The sequence below is a fragment of the Pelophylax lessonae genome (genome assembly GCF_965119305.1).
Source record: "Pelophylax lessonae genome assembly, chromosome: 1".
NCBI lineage: Eukaryota > Metazoa > Chordata > Amphibia > Anura > Ranidae > Pelophylax > Pelophylax lessonae.
Window position 1 is genome coordinate 759,533,947 of NC_138768.1, and position 21,591 is coordinate 759,555,537.

The 21,591-nt window shown below is 42.2% G+C and overlaps 1 protein-coding gene across 1 annotated transcript in view; it reads right to left on the minus strand.

The window, feature by feature from the left end:
* Nucleotides 1–1,048: 1,048 nt before the first annotated feature.
* The window catches only part of NWD2 (NACHT and WD repeat domain containing 2), a 673,505-nt gene continuing 652,962 nt past the window's right edge, over nucleotides 1,049–21,591 (minus strand). The window contains exons 7-8 of the mRNA XM_082251457.1: nucleotides 13,884–14,473; nucleotides 1,049–5,154 (exon numbers count right to left, since the gene is read on the minus strand). Of these exons, the coding sequence (XP_082107583.1) occupies nucleotides 1,222–5,154; nucleotides 13,884–14,473 (4,523 nt within the window). The 3' untranslated portion in view covers nucleotides 1,049–1,221. The remainder of the gene's footprint in view (nucleotides 5,155–13,883; nucleotides 14,474–21,591) is intronic.

Genomic DNA, 21,591 nt, shown 5'->3' on the forward strand with positions numbered 1-21,591 from the left:
AAGCTTTGTTTTCTTTTCTCCAGTTTCTCCAGTTTGCACTGGTGATCAACTGGTGGCTGCAAAACAAATTTCCTACAATTCGGTATATTTATAGGTCAAACCATCCTTATCTTGCTAAAACTCACATCCTAATACAATCTGGAGAACAAAAAGAACACTTCCCTTATATCAGACCAGTCAGTTCTGTGCCTTTACCTAAAACGGTGACACGTCATCTATTGCTAATCAAGTTACACTGCATAGCCCTCCTTCTACTGTGTAAGATAAGACAACAAGGGTGAAAAACAAAGGCTCTGTTATGCATTATTTTTCTTATTCAAATTGCTCTGATGTTAAGTAAAAAAAGTATTTTGTTATTAGTATAACGTCTACTGGGTACATAGTATATATACTCAATGCAAAAATTTCAGCTCAGAGAGTTCTTCCATAAATCAGGTTCCATACACATAAAGTACTGGATTTTAAAGGCAAGGAAGACAGCCCAATGAAAATTCTGGTGGCTGGAAAACATTGGTCATTTCAACCTGTCAATGATGCCCACCTAGCCCTGTATGACCAGTTTTAGGTTGGTCACAGACTTTTGATAGAAAATAACTGATTGACAGTAGATCACAGCTTTTATCAATAGTTCCCTAAACAATTACATATGCATCCTATGAACATATGTATGTACGTAATGCTGCACTGTTTGCTTTCACTGTTAGAGGGAAGTATAAGGTACTGCATGAAAATTGGCTCCTACCTCTCAACAGAAGGGCCAACTGATTCTGCAAAAGTTGCATGTATTGTGTGTTTACTGGCAAGTAATATTCAATATTCGTGGGCATTTTTAGCTGCAGCATATGATGTTGAGTCCATGACTTTGCATTCGTGGCATGGTTATGCCTTACAGCTTCTTTATTTTTATAGCTTATATAAATTATAGCTTTACAACAGGAAAACAATAAGAGCATTAAGCTTAATAATTTTAACAGTGCCTCAATAATTTTCAGTGCCTGAAATATATATATATATATATATATATATATATATATATATATATATATATATATATATAATTTAACATGACATATCTGACAACAGAGTTTTTGCTATATTTTGCTGGATATTTTTGTTTTTAAACAGTGATGCCTGAATTGTCATGGACATTTAATTAATACATGTAATTTAAGATCAGAATGGTGTGTAAACCTCTTTGTAAGCATCCATGATTTGGTGGTCTTAGTTGTTTGCCGCAAAGCTCTGTCCTCTACAGTCAATAGCAGAGCACATTTTCTCATAACAAAAATTATGTTTTTTGGTTGGAGTTGTCTCTGTTCCTTCGCCAGCATCTGACACTGTGATGGGGCTGTCTCTGGCGAATACTTCAGTGGATTCTCTCCATAAGCAGTCAGGTGCCATTTTGTATATGTAATTATTGCACTTGGGCCTGAAAATATGTGATTTGTTACTGAAAATCTGACGACTGTTGGAAGTTGCAATTTTTATTTTCAATGTGGCATCGACTCGGTCCACTACTGTGTAAGTGCCAATACTCCCGTCATCAAATCCTACAACGATATTGAGATGCCGCTGTGAAAGTGCAAGAAAAGTTGGAGTTTTATATAATGAACAAGCACCAATGCTCTTTCCATCCGCAAGTCTCATCACTATTAAACTTGAAACTGAATTGTCCTCATCATCCTCCCCATTGCGGAAGCAAATGTAGACAAGGTAACGCCCATCACAAGACAAGCTTTGTTTCCAAATAACACCTGATGCATGCACCACTCTGAGCTTTCCACTATGCAAATCGAGAACATTGAACTTTTCATCACCATGAGTGACAATCCCAAGCTTCCCATTTGGAGAGATTTCAAAATCATTCAGATTTTTCAAAAAGTTGCATGGAAGCTGCACCCTTCTACAAACTGCCTCCTCAGCCAGGCTCCAGATGCTCACAGTTTCAGTTGATGTCATGAACACAACAAAATCTGGGCAGTCTGGAATCAGTCTGAAGTTTACAATTGTTGACCCATCATCACAACAGTACTTTTTAGTTATGCTTCCTGTCCATAAACTTACAGCCAGAAGCTTGTTCTTGGTCATACCAATCATAAATGTGTTTGCAGTAGTTATAAGTGCATTCTTTAAGGCAGCTAAGATATTACAGACTTTATGGCCTGTTGCAAGCCTCCATACTCTAGATGCATTTTGCTCACAAAGAGACACTATAAATTGATCATTATGTGTTATCAACAGCTGAGATATTCTTTGACCACTAATTCTGAAAAGATTTTCCCCAGTGCCAGTATGCCAAACATATTGGTTACATTTGTCATCTGAGGTGACCAGCAAATCACCAGTGGCTGTGAGCACACAATTTTCCACATTCCCCTCATGCTTAAAGGCAGATTCAATATAACCGGTGTTAAAATTCCATTTGTGGACATAATCAGATCCATCGAGTGAGTAAATGTAATCTCCTCTGCCAGACAACAAAGCCGTATGGACAGCTCTACCTGTCTTGTCAATATTGGACATTGCCGTTAAGATATCAATATCCCAAATGGAAAGCACACCACTAACAGACAAGGACAGGAGTAAATTGTGATGGCTTGATTTCACTAATTTGACAATGTTCCCTGAGATTTCTTGTAAACTTGCCATGCATTGCCCAGTGTCTCGTCTCCATACAAATATAGATGAGGTATTTTCCATGGAAGCAATTATACAGTCAGAATTTCTGGACAGGGCAGCTGAAATAAATTTCTCATTGCGCTTTGCCCGAAATTTTTCAGAAATTTTCCACATGCGTGTATCCAAAAGTTCAATACTTAATGCTTTACAGATAAGAATTGCACTTTGGTCTTCAGATAACTCAGTGCTGATGACATCACTGTCCCCCTTGGTACAATCAAATTCTTCAGTTACTTGAGGATTGGTCATTTCCTCTGTGTTCCACACAGAGAGGCTCCCTTCATTGTCAATCATGACTGCTTCTTGATTTGAATCAAGAACGAGAATGTATTTCACAAACCCTCCAGAAAATTCAGATGTAACAGTTGACAGTTTCTCACCAGTACCCAAATGAAATATTGTGGTAGTATTGAGGTATTGTCCACAAAATGCATACATTCCATCTGAAGAACACTGAATGCAGGTTACCTCATACCAGCAATGGAAATTGTAAAGTGGCCAGCCATAAAGTAAATCTATAACATTAACATCTTTGCTTGCTTCCAACCAGGCCAGTGCGTGCGTATGTGACAATGTAAACCCATTTATAAGGTTTGGACCCCCTCCAACTCCCTTTGAACCTTTAATTTCAACTTCATATAAAAGGCAAGAGTTTAGGTTATCATAAATTAGTAGGGTGTTCTTTGCTGTGGATACAACAAGAAATTTTTCATCTGCTGTAAGCTTCATCCCCATAATTACAAACTGGGTAGTGGTGATTTGCCTTAAAAGTTGTCTTGATTCAACATCCCAGGTACTTATTGTTCCATTCTCAAGTGCAGAGATAATAATATTTGGACTGTATGTTGGGAGGATCTCAGTGATGTGCAGTGAGCTAGATGATAGTGAAATTCTTTCAGGGGTGTAGGTAACATCCATGGAAGAATGGAGTGGGACAATTGAACAGTATTTTGGTCCATCTTTGTCACATTCTAAAAGAAGGTTTCGAAATTTAGGCAAAGAACTCACAACTGGAAGAAGTATTTGCTGTAACTCAGCTGAAAGGGACCCTGGATTTTTAAGAACTTTGTTTTTAATGCTTTGAAGGGTACTTGCAAGAAACTTCAGCTCTTTTTCTTGTGAGCAATTGTATGCTATTTCAATATCACCTAGTGCCTTTTCAAACTGACCAATTTTGATCATTGTGTACAGCCAACTAAAGTTCATTGTAATCCCAGACATCATTTCATCTGTCATACCACATCTTGTCAAATGATGCAAAAGTTCTGTCATTTTTCTGTGATTCACAAAAAATATATCAGGCTGTAAAGGATTGCACTGAAATGCCCAGGGCTGTTCTGGAGCCTGCCTGTCAAATTCATTTTCATCAGGATAATGTTTTCCATCATTGTGTATGCCACTATGTTCATTTTGAATGCAATTTTCAAAATATTGATGCTCACTGTAAAAGGCTTTTTTACTTCCTCCTGACCATACACCTAAGAAGTATTCTGCCACATTGGCATGCATCTCCTGCAAATCATCATCATTATTAAGATACAATTTCTGGGCAATAAGATGAAGGTGTCTGTTTGACCAAACCAAAAGTGTAACATTCCTTACATGTCTCTCTACCAAATAGCCGGTAAGATCCTCTCTGATTTGTGCAATAATTTTATACGGTACCCTTAGAGGGTTCAATGGTTTCCCATTGGCTAATAACTCATTCATCACACTGTTATCAAGAGCTAAAATATCTTCCAGCTCTACCTCACTAAGACCTGTTTTGGCCATTGTAATGTACCCAAGTGCCCTTGACACCAATCGTAGTCCACACTTGTTCTCCAATGAGCAGAATAACTGTTCTATGTTCTCATGTACAGTCACACAAAGAGTTGAGTCATCAACATCTTTATGTGATCTCCAGTTTCGGACCTCTCTGAAAGTCAGGTTGACAAACATTGGCAAAGTGCACCTAGAGAAAGCTTCATTGACGTAAATTTGCTGACCTGATGTTACCTTCCTTTTAACCCTCAGGAGCTGATGTTTAAGTATTTGGCTGCACATTTTTCGATCCCGTGGAATAAGTTCTACATAATTGTCTTCATTGTGTATAAGGCACCTTAGTTTTTGGAGCATTCCATACTTGTTTGGCAGTGTTGATATGATTATACGAACTGTGCGAGGAAGGTGAATAGGAAGCCACCAAAGTTTTCTGGCATCTTCACTGTCTGAAAGTTGCTCAAGACTATCCAGCACAAGAACAAGGGGTTTATGAAATGAAGACTCATTCAGCAAGTTTAAAAATAGTTCCCGAAGGTCCAGGATTTTTTTTGGAATGCTCTGCAGTAAACATCGGTAATTTGCTGCAAGTTGTTCACAAAGGCTTTGCAGTAAACCATTTAATTCAGAGCTCATTCCAGTGGATCCCAGGAATCTTACAATGACCACTGGATCTGAATCTGTTCCAATTTCATCTTGAAGCCATGAAAAGGCCTGTAATACAAACAAAAGTCAAAGTTACAAAGTTTCTCTTTTATGTATTAAATGTGAGCTCATTGGACTTCAAAGTGCTTCTAAAGTCTAAAGGTTTTTATTGTTTTACCTTAATGCATTCTCTGCATTATGGAAAGAACCTAACACTGTTTGTTCCCCCCCCCCCACCGCCACCCAACACCTAACTGACTCCTGTATGGATCCAGCACTGTGCCTGGCTGCAGGTATTCTCTCCCCCTCTTTCTGGTCTAACAGGCTTTGCTGAGAACAGTGGGAGCCATTGGCTCCTGCTGCTGTCAGTCAAATCCAGTGAGCAGAATGTGAAGGGCGTGGCTGAGTCTATTGACACAAACAGCCTGGCTGGGGAGCAAGCCCACACATCTGCCCTCATAGTAATAGGCTTGCTAGGGGGCAAACACAGAAGAGAAGGAGTCAAAATTGCTAGGAGTCAAAATTGCTGGCTCGGTATAATACCATTGCACAGAGCAAGTAAGTATAAACCTTAGATTTTACAATCACTTTAAATTAAGTTTGTAGAACGGAGCAGTTATTTAATTATTTAAATACAGTTTATAATACCAGTTTCCATCAGAGAACATTCATCCTAAGAAATATACTTTCATACTGTGTATGCTTTTTAATCAGAGAAAGGTGACTGATAAGTGATTAGCACTCTTGGCTTGCAGTAATAGGGCCACTGGTTTGAACCCCAACCATGAAACTGCTTACAAGGAGTTTTCAAGTTCTCCCTGTGCTTGTGTTGGTTTCCTCCCACACTTTAAAGACATGTTGGTACGGTAAATGGCCCCTGTCTAAATAGGCCCTAGTACTTGTATGTTTTCATGTGAAGTAGGGACCTTAGACTAAAAGTTCCTTAAGGGCAGGGACTGAAGTAAATGTACAATATATGTAAAATGCTGCATAAATTATTGGTGCTCTTAAAATAATTTGTATTAAGCAAAATCCTATTCACGCACTTACTTATGTGTAAAAAGGTACAGGTTGGAAAAAAAAGAAAAAAGTAACCAGGTTTAAAGAAACAAAAAACTTTAAAAACAAAAAATGAAGACCCATTCAAAGAAACCCTGAGGTGAACAGATATGACAAAGTCTGTTGCCCACAACTCAAACAATTTGGATCTGCAATCTGACTAGGTTTTAATGACCAATAAACTGAACTGGTAAAGGGGTACTTCCACTCCTCACTAGTTCATTGCTATGCAAAATTCTGCCTGTAGGATACTGGTGCCAGTGCCCTTCCTCTTCCTTACTATTCATATTATTTATTTCATAGATATAATTACAATTTGTACCATCATGTTTTTGAGCATCCGGATTTCCCCACTAAATGGCAGGAAATTAAGAATATGTTGGAAACCACCAACAAAGACATTATTGCTAAAAAACAATCTAAATTCAACAGAGATAGATTGGCCTTTCTGGGCGGTTATGCCTATAGATGGACAACCAATTCTCAATCATCTATTAAAAATAGATTAAGACAAGTACCCAATCCGTCCTGTTCTCAAACTTATGAATTAACTGAATCTGACTCATCCAATTCTGTTTCTTTTCCTTCACAGACACCTATACATTCTTCCGGATTTCCTTCATCACGCACTCGTTCACAAAATTGCACTTGTTATGGTGGTGGGTATTCTCCCAATGACCCTAACACAAAAAGACGTCCACAACAAACTCCTAAACCAGGAAACACTCCTGGGGCACTTAGTCTTATGCCTATTCTTCAAAAGATAGTCACTAAAAGTACTAATTTGGGTACTACTCAGAGATCTACTATTCAACCTGATGATGGTTTTTTAGAGATTCAGTTGGGTACAATACCCAAGGTCACCAAACAAAGCAATCTCAAAACCTACATGTCACAAACCCTACACTCCTAACTTCCCCTGACACTACAGGCTTAGACATCATAAATCTCACTCCCTTTGAGCTCACAAAGGAGCAAATATCAGTGTTACAGCTTGGACTGGGCTTTTGTCCCGCTCACACAATAGACACATTTGACACGATAAAAGATGTTTATTTGTTTGCACATAATTTAACGTTTAAATTTATGTTTGACCAAGAACATAAACAGAAAAACTAGAACTGGATTTGAATGAACAAGCTAAACACTTTTCTATGGAATAATTTAGAGCACTTAGAGATCTAATGCTCCTCTATGATGAAAGGGCAGTTGAATCGGAAGATACTCCAATTCTCCTGCCCCCATCCTCTGTTTCTAAATCATGTAAAGCTTTGTTTAAACCCAAATCGTGAAATTTCTCAGATTATCATTATGCCCCAATGTCTGGTCATTTGTGTACCAGACTGTCCAAGATCTGAAGCATACTCATTGGCATTCTTCTGTTACGAACCAGACTATATCACAGAACATAGCGCTGCAACAACTTCAATCTAACTCTAATTTAGTTATTAAACTCTTCAATAAAGGAGGTAATATTGTGCTCATGACACTCATTCAGCACCAAAATATGTGCCTCAGGGTTTTGAATAATCATTCTTGGTATTCCCCTATTGATTCCACTCTGGTCACTTCATTTGAAAATTAATTTCATAACCCATGTGCGACGGCTTATCTATCTGGCGTTATCAATAAAGATAACGTTACGTTTTCTAGGACCCTCTTTTTTTATACGTTGCCAAAGGTGCATAAAAATCTTCAAAACCCTCCAGGATGACCCATTGTCTCCGGAATTGGATCTCTCACGGAACATGCTAGCAGATTCATTGATTCGTTTCTGCTTCCCCACGTTATGCCTCTACCATCTTACATCCAAGATACATCGGACTTACTCCGACACATCGAGGATATACATGCCCCCCCAGATGCCCTCCTCTTTGAGATCGACATTGAGGCCCTGTACTCGAGTATCCCGCACGAGCAGGGCATCCGGGCTGTGGCGTGGTTCCTAATGGAGCAAGATAGATCAACCTGTTAAGGTTTGTCCTTATGAGGAATTTTTTTACAATTATGGTTACAGTGTATCTACAAACAGGGTGTTGCGATGGGGATGTGTTGCACGCCCTCATACGCTAATCTCTATCTGGGAAGCTAGGAAAGATTCATTTTTTCAGAGAACAGATTTTCAAACTGGCTCACACATGCCCTATGTTGGTTCCACTATATAGACGACCTGTTGATTATTTGGACTGGTTCTGAAGTTGAGTTGCATATTTTCTTACAAGCACTCAATTTTAATGATCACAACCTTAAGTTTACACATGCTGTGAGTAGAGATAGAATCCCCTTCCTTGACATCAAAATTATGCTTGAGCCTGTTGGCCGGATCACAATCTATATTGGAAACCCAATGCGGGTAATACCTTATTACATGCCTCGAGTTTACATCCAGCACCTCTTATTAAAAGCATCCCATATGCTCAATACTTGCGTATTCGTAGAAATTGTACTAGAGAAGAGATGAGGATTTCCGAACAGAGGCAAATCAATTACAAGACTGGCTCTTAGCACATGGTTATTCTCGATCCATACTTAGAAAATCTTACAATAAGGTCAAAAATGTGTCAAGAGAATCACTCCTCTATAAATTAAAAACCCCTAAGGATAATTCCACTGTGAAATTTGTCACAAAATATTCAACTAATGCTCCAGAATTACGTTCTATTTTGTCCAGACACTGACATCTTTTGACAACAGACTACACACTCTCCAAATATGTCAGGGAAACTCCTAAACTGGTTTTCAGACGAGTTCTTACTTTTCTGATTCTGTAGTACCCCATCTGCCTTTTGGAACTTTTCGTTATGGGCAATGCCCACGCTGTCCATGGGTAACTGAAGGCCCTGTTACGATTCTTCCCAATGCTCAATATCACAGATTGCACACCCACGCCAATTGCACCACTCAGGGCGTTATCTACCTAATGACATGTATATGTCAAGCCTTCTATGTAGGCAAAACTATACGCCAATTTGGAAGAAGAATTGGCGACCATCTTTATTATTCTGGAAATTTAAAAATATTAACACCTGTGACCAGACACATTGGTTTACACCATAGGTTTGATAATACTGCAGTCTCCTTTGGAGGTTATTCTCCCAGATCCCAGAGGCGGTGACTGGGATCGACGTATCCTCCAACGCGAAACCTTATGGATAGAACGCCTTAATGCACTTCAACCTCCAGGTCTTAATGAAGCGCATACCTTTAAATCTTTTTTGTGACCTGTTTAGGCCTTGGTTTTCTGTCACCTGTCTCCTGTTTTTCATCATGTTGGGCTCCTGAACAAGCAAATCTCTCTGTATTAGTAATTGTATGCACCATTGTATGTCATATATTGTGATGTACATGCTTTTTGAGATAACGTTTCAGTTTGCTAATTGGAATTAGTTTATCTTTTATGCTGGCTATATATCTAACTTGTTTCTTTATGTGTTGATTATATTGATTTCTTGATTACTTCACAGGTATGTTACATTTATTGTTGTTTACGTTGTCTTTGCTATATGTGTTTTTCTCTAGCAGTGTTGCTCTATGCATGTTCCTCTCCCTTTGCCCAGTAGATGGCGCTTTGGGCATTCCTATTAGGGCGGGCATGTGACTTTTGTCGGTGGTGGTATAATGGGTTTCCGCTCCCCCCCTCCCTTGTTGTTGGGCCATTTTGTTAGACCACCCTGTGCCCTCCAGTACAGTTTATAGGCACTTGGTTGGCGGCTCCCGCCATTGCAGGATCCCCTTCTGCCACCCGGTCTCCTATCGTCCTCACAAGTGGCAACCCGCATGTGCCGAGTTGGCGCATGCACGCTCGAACATCGGACCTTGCGGTGTCATGTTTCGTTGGCTGGACCGCATGGGTGGTGCTCGGTTGAGGCAGCTTATGGGGGAGCGGCTCCCAAGCACACTCTGCACTTGGCGGTAGACGTGGATGGACATATTACTGGATGCTGACAGACAGGGTATGTCACCCCTCATCCCCCACTATTGGTTCATTCAATCCAGCTTTGACTTACCCATTGATTATAATAGATACATACACTGGGGCTCTATCCAGTATTACTTGGTCTCTCTTTTTGGCCTTTGCAGATTACCCTGTCTATTTTGGAAGACTTCTGTTTACCTGGCCCTGATTATCAAATTTGGTCCATGGGCTTCCACTTTTGAGGAACGCTCAGTAATCTGATGAATAGTGGGAACTGTTTCCAAATCATATAAACCATACGTCATCTGGTCTCTCTGGGGAGGTTTATCCAACCGAGTTACCCATTCTGTCGTTCTATGCCCAGTGATTTTGTAATTTTTCACCTGGTTCATTTTGGTAGGTTGCTATACCCTTCTCCTTTTTTTGTACACATTTTGTTTACATTTATTATAATTATCTTTATTATCATTGCCTAGTATAGTCTCAGTGGAGCTTCTGTGCCCCTCTATATGACTGCCTCCATGCCCACCCGGTAGGCGTTGCCTTGCTGCCTATCTACACTGGCTGGGTGAGTGCTGGATTATATGCAAGGTAACACTGCTATCTAATTATCATTAGGATTTATATTATCCCTTGGTCTTATAATTTAACTGTTATTTTTTGCTTTATCTACAATTGTGCACATATTTTTGTACTTTCTATTATATGTTTTTGTTTTTTCTTAGTATTCTCTTATCTCCCTGAGGAAGCGGTTTTCCGCAAAACATGTCGGGAACTTTTGAGAATATATAATATATAATATATAATACATTTACACCGGGAGGACCCCCCTTTTTAGAGGATACAATTTCCCTCCATGCAGTTTTATACTCTCACAATGTGCCTGTTATAAGTCCTGTTTTTTGTAGAAATGTTCTTTTACTCTTGTATGTAAAAAAATTTTGATACATTTTTATATACTTCTTATGGTCTGATTATCTGTCTGGGAACAGTACCACGAAAATCCCCCTCTAGTTTGCCCCTAGTCCATAATTGATCTCTATACAATACTTTGGGATGCAGGTGCTTTTACATTGTTCTTAATATTTAGGCTTGAGATATTTTTTCTTTTTGCTACAGTTACAGTATGGATGTAATTACATCTGCCACCTATCAGTTTAAAAAAATAGCTAACATTACATAATAATAATTCAGAATTGTTACAGGAACAAAGGGAGAACAGACAGGTCCTCTTAGTGAATGGTCATTATTAAATCTGCCTGATCTTAATTGCATTTCATTCAGTTTAGATGAATTAGTTAATCTCAAAATAGGCTTTTTGCTTTGCAAGGGAATTTTTCTATAGCTTTCCTATAGCTTAGTGAAAATACGCAGTCGTTGTGTCTCTCAAAAATACATAATATTCTCCATACATTACAGTGAAGGCCAACGTATGTCACTCTAAACGAGTGTAGCCAGGACTATAGTTGCGGCGGACATATGTTTTTCCTTCTGTTGTTGCCGCATTATTCTTCTGTGGAATTGACCGAGTTTAAGGTAAACAGTTGTTTGTATAAAAATGCAGCAGCCATTTTAAGGAAGACCATCATTTGAACATTCAATAATAGAGACCATATTTAAGGAGACCACTGGAGGCAGCCATTAAGACAGTGTCAACTTCTGTCTAAGAAGAGAGGAGGAGGAGTTGGACGAGGTAGAGGCGTGAGGACACACACATGATGAGCGGGTGCAGGAGTGTGCCGGGACTGAGCTGCCTATCTGCAGGGTACCCCACCATTGGAGATCTAGCCCCAAGTTCATTTGGAATTTCACTGTAAAATACAGTAAATGGGTGTGCCGAGGACTTTGTTGTGAGTGGCTGTCACCCAAGGACACTTTTAGGAAGCCAAGGGACAAGCAGCAGTTCAGAACTTTGAGAATTGCGAGTCTACTCCCTGGGATGGTGTGAGGCATTCATGAACCCCTTCTGTGACTGGACTGCCTGAGAGATCCTCCTCCTGCTAATGGCTAAAGTTATACTGGACTGAGTCTGTGTGAATGCATTCTGGGAGTGAGCGTGGGACTGATAAGAGCTCAAACTTCAACAAGCTGACTTTCTATCCTATTGAGACTGTATTTCTAAAAGGGCCCTACCACTGTTGACCAACATGCTTATCTCATCCTCCACTGGCCAGTAAGGAATGCGCTGTTTAATTGTGATAATTGGCCTTTTTTACTCTGGGTACTAAGCATAGGCTTCCTATACAGTTGCTAAGCTCAGTTACTAAGCGCTGTAGCAACTACACTAGCAGAGTGCACTTGCAAAGTGCACAGTGTATTTACCTTTATTAATTCAACCCCATTATATCCAGCGGCTCCCCGGGGGGGATGGGGGGGGGGGATTGGGGTGGCTCTACACTAGAAATATTTTCCTTCATTGTCCCAGAGACACAAAAAAAAGTGAAGGGAAATTCCCTCTTAGCTGTTGCCAGAACAGATGTCTCCAATTGGGCATTTCCCCTCAATTTTTGTTCTGGTAACAACTGTATTTTATTTAAATTTCACCATCATTTTATATATAACTGTCTTTGTGATAATGGTTGCAAGGAACAATAGAGAAATTGAATCTGCATAGTGGGGACAGCAATAAAAACAGGAATGAACTGAAATGTTGGCTCTAAACGACAGCCACCCAAAGCCACATCCCTGGATCAACTCTACACACCGGACCACAGAGTAGGGACGTTATTGAAAACCTCCTTTTTGACCATCTACATCCTCCTTATTTCTGTGGCCAAAGTGACACATTCCATGGATTATAGATTCGGTCCAGTGCCCGCCTGTGTGGGTATCCTGGTTCTTGGGCACTGGCCTTCGTCCGTTGTCCAGACTATCGGGATAACACCCTTGTCTATACTCCTTTGCCATGGGACCCTGCTCTGTTCAGCATGCTCTGCGTGATATATGAAATGTAACTAGAAACAGCAGTGTGACCTAACTATTCGGTCTCTGAAGAAGCCAATATGAGAGCCTTTTTGCCTTGGCGAAACATGTAGGACTCATCCAGTCACATTTTTCTCTGTTTATACGTTCCATGGTATATACCCTTGAAGCACTGCATATGTATTTTACATGTTTGTTAATCACGTTTTTAATATATATATTGTCAACGCACTTTAATAAAGTGTATATATTTTTTTTATATTTGGTATTTGTATGTTTACTACAGACTACCCCCTAGCCTTCAAAATCCCATTTATACAGGGAGATAGTTTGCCAGCCTTTCTGTTCACATGGACTAGATGGTTTAGAAACCACACCTGATTTTCTTTGTTTCCAGCAATAAAAACAGGATTGTGAACCCTTCCCCTCTCTCTCCAAAATTAAATTTTAAGTTTTGGATATTCATGCACTTGTATTTATACAGTATGTAACGGCATTTTTATAGCTTTGGATGGATTGGCAAAGGGTTACACACCCTGCTGAGGAAATTCACCCCTCTGTTGTCCTTTTAATAATTGTCACTGAGACAGAAAGAGTTGTCACCAGAACACTAAGTGAGGGAAAATCCTTCAATGATGACACATGTCCATATGACAACTCTCTAAGGTGACACTTCCACTCACTTCTGTCTTAATTCCTGTTGTGTACCCAGGACAGGAAGTGAACAGAAATCTCCCCAGCTGAATAAGGACAGCAAAAAATATTCTAATAGGTTTTTGTAACTCTTTTGTACTCTAGTAGGGAAAAAATAGCTTTACATATACTTTAACAATGCTGGCCAGATCATAGTATGGGTTGTATCATTTAGAACACAATATATAATGTGTATATAAATAAATACCTTTTTTGCTACTTCTGCTAATAGTAGTGTTTTTCCAGTGCAGGGTCCTCCATATACAATGAGAGGATTGGTATGTCCTGATTTGGAAGGCTGTATGTATTTATGAACCAGGCTCAGTGCTTCACATCTGTATTCATAGAAGGTAGAGTATGTCCGACAAAGGGACAAGTGCTGTAGAATTTCATCATACAAAGAATCAGTCTCAGTTTCAAAGCTTTGCTGAACGGTCGCCTGGATGATATCAATCATATCTTCATAGAATTGTTTGCACAGTCCTTCTACATAGTGATTCTCTACTTCTTGTGAATAGCCCAGCTTCATATCACAATGTGTTACAGAGGTGTAAACTCGAAGATTGGATGATGCCACAATAGTGGGAATAAATTCATCTCTGAGTTTTATCATTTTCTCCAGGGCTTCTGGGTCACGCATCGGCTTGTTGTCAACCTTAATGACATCAGTATATTTGGACATCTCTGGGATTTTTACGTGTTTTTCAATATTGGAGATTTTACGGATATAGCAAACACACTTCTTTAAAAATGCTGCTGTTTGCTTTCCTAGAGCAAAATCAAACTCATCCTCCAAGGCTAGGTGAAAAAGAAGAAAGTTTTATTTAGCATTCCGAAAAGAACAGTAAAATTATACAATAAATGTAACATTATTTTTATATTCTTTTCATACCTATTTTTTTTTTTTTTATAAAATGCTTAACCTATTGCTAACAATTTTTACATCTCCTATAACTGCCTAGGCATCATATGGCTAAGTAATGAGAACTCTTATCTTGCTATTCTTGGTTCCTGAACTAAATTCTCACTAAAGACAACACTTTTGGAGTTTGTACATTCTGTTCTACCTGGGTTTCCTCCAAAAATATGTTGAAGCTGTGACTAAATGTTGACTAAACCAGACAAACCACTAAATGTACAGAAGAAACACATATTTAAAAGCTGTTGTATCTGCCAAAAAGATATCTACACTATACTACCAAAAGTCTTAGTACGTAGGGTTCAATACTGAGTTGGCCTAACCTTTGCAGCTATAACAGCTTAAACTTTTCTGGGAAGGCTATCCACAAGGATTAGGAGTGTGCCTATGGGAATGTTTGACATTCTTTCAGAAGCACATTTGTGAGGTTAGGCACTGATGCGAACGAGAAGGCCTGGCTTGCGGTCTCCACTTTAATTCATCCCAAAGGTGTTCTATCGGATTGAAGACAGGATTCTGTGTAGGCCAGTCAAGTTCCTCCACCCCAAACTTGCTCATCAATGTCTTTATGGACCTTGCTTTGTGCACTGGTGCACAATATTGTTGGAACAGGAAGGGGCCATCCCAAACTATTCCCACAAAGTTGGGAGCATTCAATTGTTCAAAATGTTTTTTTATGCTTACGCCTTAAGCGTTCCCTTCACTGGAACTAAGAGGCCAAGCCGAACCCCTGGAAAAACAACCCCACACCATAATCCCCCCTCCACCAAATGATTTGGACCAGTGCACAAAGCAAGGTCCATAAAGACAAGGATGAGCGAGTTTGGGGGGAAGGAACTTGACTGGCCTGCACAAAGTCCTGACTTCAACCCAATAGAACACCTTTGGAATGAATTAAAGCGTAGACTGCGAGCCAGGTCTTCTCGTTCACATCAGTGCCTGACTTCACAAATGCGCTTCTGGAAGAATGGTCAAACATTGCCATAGACACACTCCTAAATCTAGCTGCCATAGCTGCAAAGTGTTAGCCAACTCAGTATTGAACCCTACGGACTAAGATTGGGATGCAATTAAAGTTCATGTGCGTGTAAAGGCAGGCGTCCCAATCAGGGGTGTTGTTAGGTGGGAAAAAAGGCCAGGGGCTTCAGCCCGAAGGTAAATTTGTCACCCCTCCCACATTTTAAAGTAAGTCCAGCCCACGCTCCACCCAATGCCCCCTTCACCCCTGCCCAATGCCTCGCCATGTACAATGCTCAGTGCCCCTCAATGCAGCCTCACCAATGCCCATCAGCTCAGCCTCATCAGTGCTTTTCAGTGCAGCCTCATCAGTGCCCATCAATTAAGCCTCATCAGTGCCCATCAGCTCAGCCTCACCAATGCCCATCAGTGCAGCCTCACCAGGGCCATCAATGCAGCCTCACCAGTGCCCATCAATGCAGCCTCACCAGTGCCCATTAATGCAGCCTCAACAGTGCCCATCAATGCATCCTCACCAGTGCCCATCAATGCAGCCTCACCAGTGCCCATCAGATCAGCCTCACCTGTGCTCATCAGCTCAGCTTTACCTGTGCCCATCAATGCAGCCTCACCTGTGCTCATCAATACAGCCTCATCAGTGCCCATCAAAGCATCCTCACCAGTGCCCATCAGCTTAGCCTCACCAATGCCCGTCAATGAAGCCTCATCAGTGCCCATCAATGAAGCCTCATCAGTGCCCATCAATGAAGCCTCATCAGTGCCCATCAATGAAGCCTCATCAGTGCCCATCAGCTTAGCCTTTCCAATGCCCATCAATGCAGCCTCACCAGTGCCCAGCAAATAATCAATGCAGCCTCATCAGTGTCCATCAATGCAGACCAACCAGTGCCCATCAATGCAGCCAGATCAGTGCCCATTAGCTCAGCCTCACCTGTGCCCATCAATGCAGCCTGATCAGACAGTGCCCATCAGCTCAGCCTCACCCATGCCCATCAGCTCAGCCTCACCTGTGCCCATCAACGCAGCCTTGCCAGTGCCCATCAATGCAGCCTTGCCAGTGCCCATTAACGCAGCCTTGCCAGTGCCCATCAACACAGCCTGATCACAGTGCCCATCAGCTTAGCCTCACCTGTGCCCATCAGCACAGCCTTGCCAGTGCCCATCAGCGCAGCCATGCCAGTGCTCATCAGCTCAGCCTTACCTGTGCCCATCAATGCAGCCTGGTCAGACAGTACCCATTAGCACAGCCTTGCCAGTGCCCATTAACGCAGCCTTGCCAGTGCCTATCAGCGCAGCCTTTGCAGTGCATTGGGAGGGGAAAGGAGAGCAGGCAGTTTACACTGAGCAGGGATCTTCTGCTTACCCGGCGCCATGCGGCCGTTGCCACACTAAGTCCCGCCTCCTGGATTGGCTCCTATGATGCACATTACATGTCCTGGCATTGGACCAGTGAGACGTCCATCATAGGAGCCGGTCTAAGAGGCAGGACTTCATGTGACACTTGGCTGCGCTGGGTAAGCGGGAGATCCCCACTCTGTATAAACCAGAGGCAGCCCTGAAAAGCGGTCCCAGGGCAGGCTACCAATCCCCAGTTCCCGGCCAACCCCAGGCCTTGGGACTCGGGGGTAATAATTGTCTATAGGAATAGGAGACCCAGGGCTTTTTGGGGGCCCACTCGGCGCTCTAGCCCGGGTCAGCCCCCCCCTGCCGACACCACTGGTCCAAATAGTGTTGGTAATATTGTGTATTTCTATCCACAGTCTTGAGATTTACACAGCAGGATAGGGGACCTGATCTTTCTGTGTTGCAGCTTCACTTTCACTTCCAGGTCTCCGTGTCCTGTGATTTTCAGTCAAAGGAGAAGTAGCACACTGACATCTGTCTGTCACTCTGCTCTCCCTTTCTATTAGCATACTTCTGAGAATGCAGCACACCTGACTGGCTCCTCCCCCTCTCCTTCTCTGAGCTCGGTTGTACAGACTCTGCATGTATATATGATGTAAACGAATGTATATATGCTTACAGTTTAGCCTAAAGACTCATGCTAGTACAACTTTAAAACAGACCCCTGAGTACAGTATATACAGTATGTGCCTGTTTGACAGCAAGACGGATGTTAGACTATAGGTGCTCACAGCATAGGTTGACATGAATAGTTTTATGTGCTATGTAAAGAGATGTGTATAACATTTGTGCAAGATAAATAAAATTTAAAGAACACACCTCAGAACAGATTAAAATTTTGTGACTGTCACGCTTATTCTCCCTTCTCTACTAGTAAGCAGTGGTGTATTTAGGTTTTATGCTGCCCTAGGCCTGACTAAACTTGTGCACCCCCTAATTTAAATATGACCCACCCCTTCCAGTAAAGGCCACACCCCTTCCTGATTATGACCCACCCTGTCATCTGTAAACCACAGACAATAACCACAGTCTATCAGTGCCCATCAGTGTAGCTTCATCAGTTCCCATAAGTTCAGCCTCATCAGTGCAGCCTTATCAGTGCCACCTGTTTACTGCCCATCAGTGCAGCATATCAGTGTGGCCTCATCAGTGGTCACCAGTGCAGCCCCATCAGTTGCCACCAGTGCAGCCTTATCAGTGCCCATTAGTACAGCCTTATGTCACGGAATTAGTAAGATTACTCTTTTAAGATATTTGGACTTGTTTGCTGCCCCCCTGCAAAGTGCCGCCCTAGGCCTGGGCCTTGTTGGCCTAGGCCAGAATACAGCACTGCTAGTAAGCCACCGAACTTAAATATGCATATGGCCCTTGACCTGCACACTTGTTCCACAGTGATGTAAGTAACTGCGTTTAAGTAAACGGCGTTACTTAACGCAGTTACTTTTGAGGGTAACGAGTAATCTATTTGATTACTCGTTCTATCCCTGTAACGCCGTTGCCGCTACTTTTGGCTGCGTTACTGCAATTACATCTACCGCCACTAGATGGCAGTAGATGTAATTGTAATTCCCCCTCTCCTCTATGGCCGATGTCTGCGGTACAGGAAAGAGAAGAGGAGGAGACTCGGACAAGGTCAGGGATCGATCAGCAATGTGTCCGTACACGGACACCGGTGTCTGGGACTATTTTTTCTATTTCGGACCGTGTCCTTCCGCGCCGCGTTCTTCTGGGCCGACTGAGGGCGCTGTCCAGCTCAAGTCCCGCCCACCTGCCTGCACTTTCCCTTGAATGCCTTCTCTGGCGAAAATATCTGTTATCCTCCCTCCTTCCACGGCCGGCACTCAGCTCTGCTCTCCACTCATCCTGCGAGAGACAGAGACTGCAAGTATGAAGCTGCCTGTGTGAGTGTGACAGGCTGACAGCCGGCTCAGCTATTCAGAGGAGAGGAGACAGCTGCTTTCCAGACAGTTCAGCAGTCCAGACAGGAGGAGGATGTGCAACAAGTGCTTTAAACAGGTGTGTGCTTGGGGGGTGGCTTTGACATGGGGGGGGGGGGGAGGGCACTGTCTCTGGCTGCAGCACCAGCACATACATGGCATGGGGACTGTCTCTGGCTGCAGCACCAACACATACATGGCATGGGGACTGTCTCTGACTGCAGCACCAGCACATACATGGCATGGGGACTGTCTCTGGCTGCAGCACCAGCACATACATGGCATGGGGACTGTCTCTGGCTGCAGCACCAGCACATACATGGCATGGGGACTGTCTCTGGCTGCAGCACCAGCACATACATGGCATGGGGACTGTCTCTGGCTGCAGCACCAGCACATACATGGCATGGGGACTGTCTCTGGCTGCAGCACCAGCACATACATGGCATGTGGACTGTCTCTGGCTGCAGCACCAGCACATACATGGCATGGGGACTGTTTCTGACTGCAGCACCAGCACATACATGGCATGGGGACTGTCTCTGACTGCAGCACCAGCACATACATGGCATGGGGACTGTTTCTGACTGCAGCACCAGCACATACATGGCATGGGGACTGTCTCTGTATGTGCCCTGCCCTCCCACCATGCCATGTATGTTCTGCACTGCAGTCAGACTCAGTGCCCTCCCCCCATATCATGATAAAGTGGGATATATGGGGAACCCTGCCTGGCCTGCTCTAAAGGGGAATCTATAGGGGAGCTTTGGGGACGCTGGCCTGCTCTAAAGATGGATCTATGGCGACCCTGTTCTAAAGAGGGATCTGTCCCTTGTAGATCCCCTTTAGAACTCGGTCCCCCTAGATCCCCTTTAAAACAGGGCCTGGGGCCCTATAGATCCCCCTTTGGAGCAGGGTCCTCATAAATCCCCCTTTAGAGCAGGGTCCTCATAAATCCCCCTTTAGAGCAGGGTCCCCATAAATCCCCCTTTAGAGCAGAGTCCCCATAGATCCCCCTTTAGAGCAGGGTCCCCATAAATCCCCCTTTAGAGCAGAGTCCCCATAGATCCCCCTTTAGAGCAGGGTCCCCATAGATCCCCCTTTAGAGAAGGGTTCTCATAGATCACCCTTAGAAAGGGTTCCTCATAGATCCCCCTTGAGAGCAGGGTCCTCATAAATTCCCCTTTAGAGAAGGGTCCCCATAGATCCACCCTTAGAAAAGAGTCCTCATAAATCCCCCTTTAGAGCAGGGTCCCCATAGATCCATGGGGACCCTGCTCTAAAGGGGGATCTATGGGAAGCATGGCCTGCTCTAAAGGGGATCTTTGGGGACCCTGCTCTAAAGGGGGATCTATAGGGATCCTGGCCTGTTCTAAAGGGGGATCTATGGGGACCCTGCTCTAAAGGGGGATTGATGATGACCCTGGCCTGCTCAAAAGTGGGATCTATGGGGACCCTGCTCTAGTGTCCCAGTACCAGTGTGCCACACCGCCAACACCAGTGTTCCACACCGCCACCACCACCAGTGTGCCACACCACCACCACACTACTACCACCATTTCAGGCAGCAGGTACCAAAAAACAAAACAAAATACAGTTACTCACAGTCAGGAGGACACAGACCCCCACAGTGTGCCACACCGCCACCACTATTAAAGATCTCATAGAACGTAATTGCATTATAGAATAGTAAAAAAAAGACGCAGTTACTTTTCTGAGTAACTAATTACTTTTTCTATGTGGTAACTGAGTCAGTAACTCAGTTACTTTTTGGGAGAAGTAATTTGTAACTGTAACTAATTACTTTTTTAAAATAGGATGAGCAACACTGTTGTTCCAGCTCAATGATTTGCAGTAAAGCAAGTATAAGGGTGGCAATTTTGGAACATGCATAAAAGCCAGCAAAGCAGGCCTAAATTTCAATACTGTAAGAGTTATATTAAAATGAAAACATATATATTATGCAGCTTTATAGATAAAAAAATATATTATGCAGAGTTTTTATATATATATATACATACAGTATATTTTAAATGTATGGAAGAACAATGAAATATCATGGTTGCCTTTGGGAATTGCCCCTAGCTTTCTGCTGTTTTCCATGTTAGGTAATGTTTTTTATGCATATTAACCCACAGTTTTTATTTTGCATTGCTGTAGTGCAATCACACGCAGACACACACACACACACACAATGTTGAAAAACATTTTCCAGGAAAAAAAGTTATCAACAATATGCATGTAACAATTTCTGTTGATAGGCATTGGTTTCATCCCAAACACTTGTGTACAGCCATGTGAGCTGTTATCAATGATATTAGTGAGGCAATATTTAGGTTTAACTTACATTCTGGCTTTCCCGCAGATAAACCCTAAAGCCCCTAAAGGGCACTTTCACCCCCTTCCTGCCCAGGCCAATTTTCAGCTTTCAGCGCTTTTATAATTTGAATGACAACTGTGCAGTCATGCAACACTGTACCCAAATTAAATTCTTATCATTTTTTGAGACCGACAGAGCTTTCTTTTGGTGATAATTAACCACCACTGGGTTTTTTATCTTTTAAAAAAACAACAAAAAAATACCAAACTTTTTTATAACATTATTTTTTATAAGTTTCTGTTAGAAAATATTGTAAATAAGTCTTTTTTTTTCTTCACTGAGGTGCGCTGATGAGGCT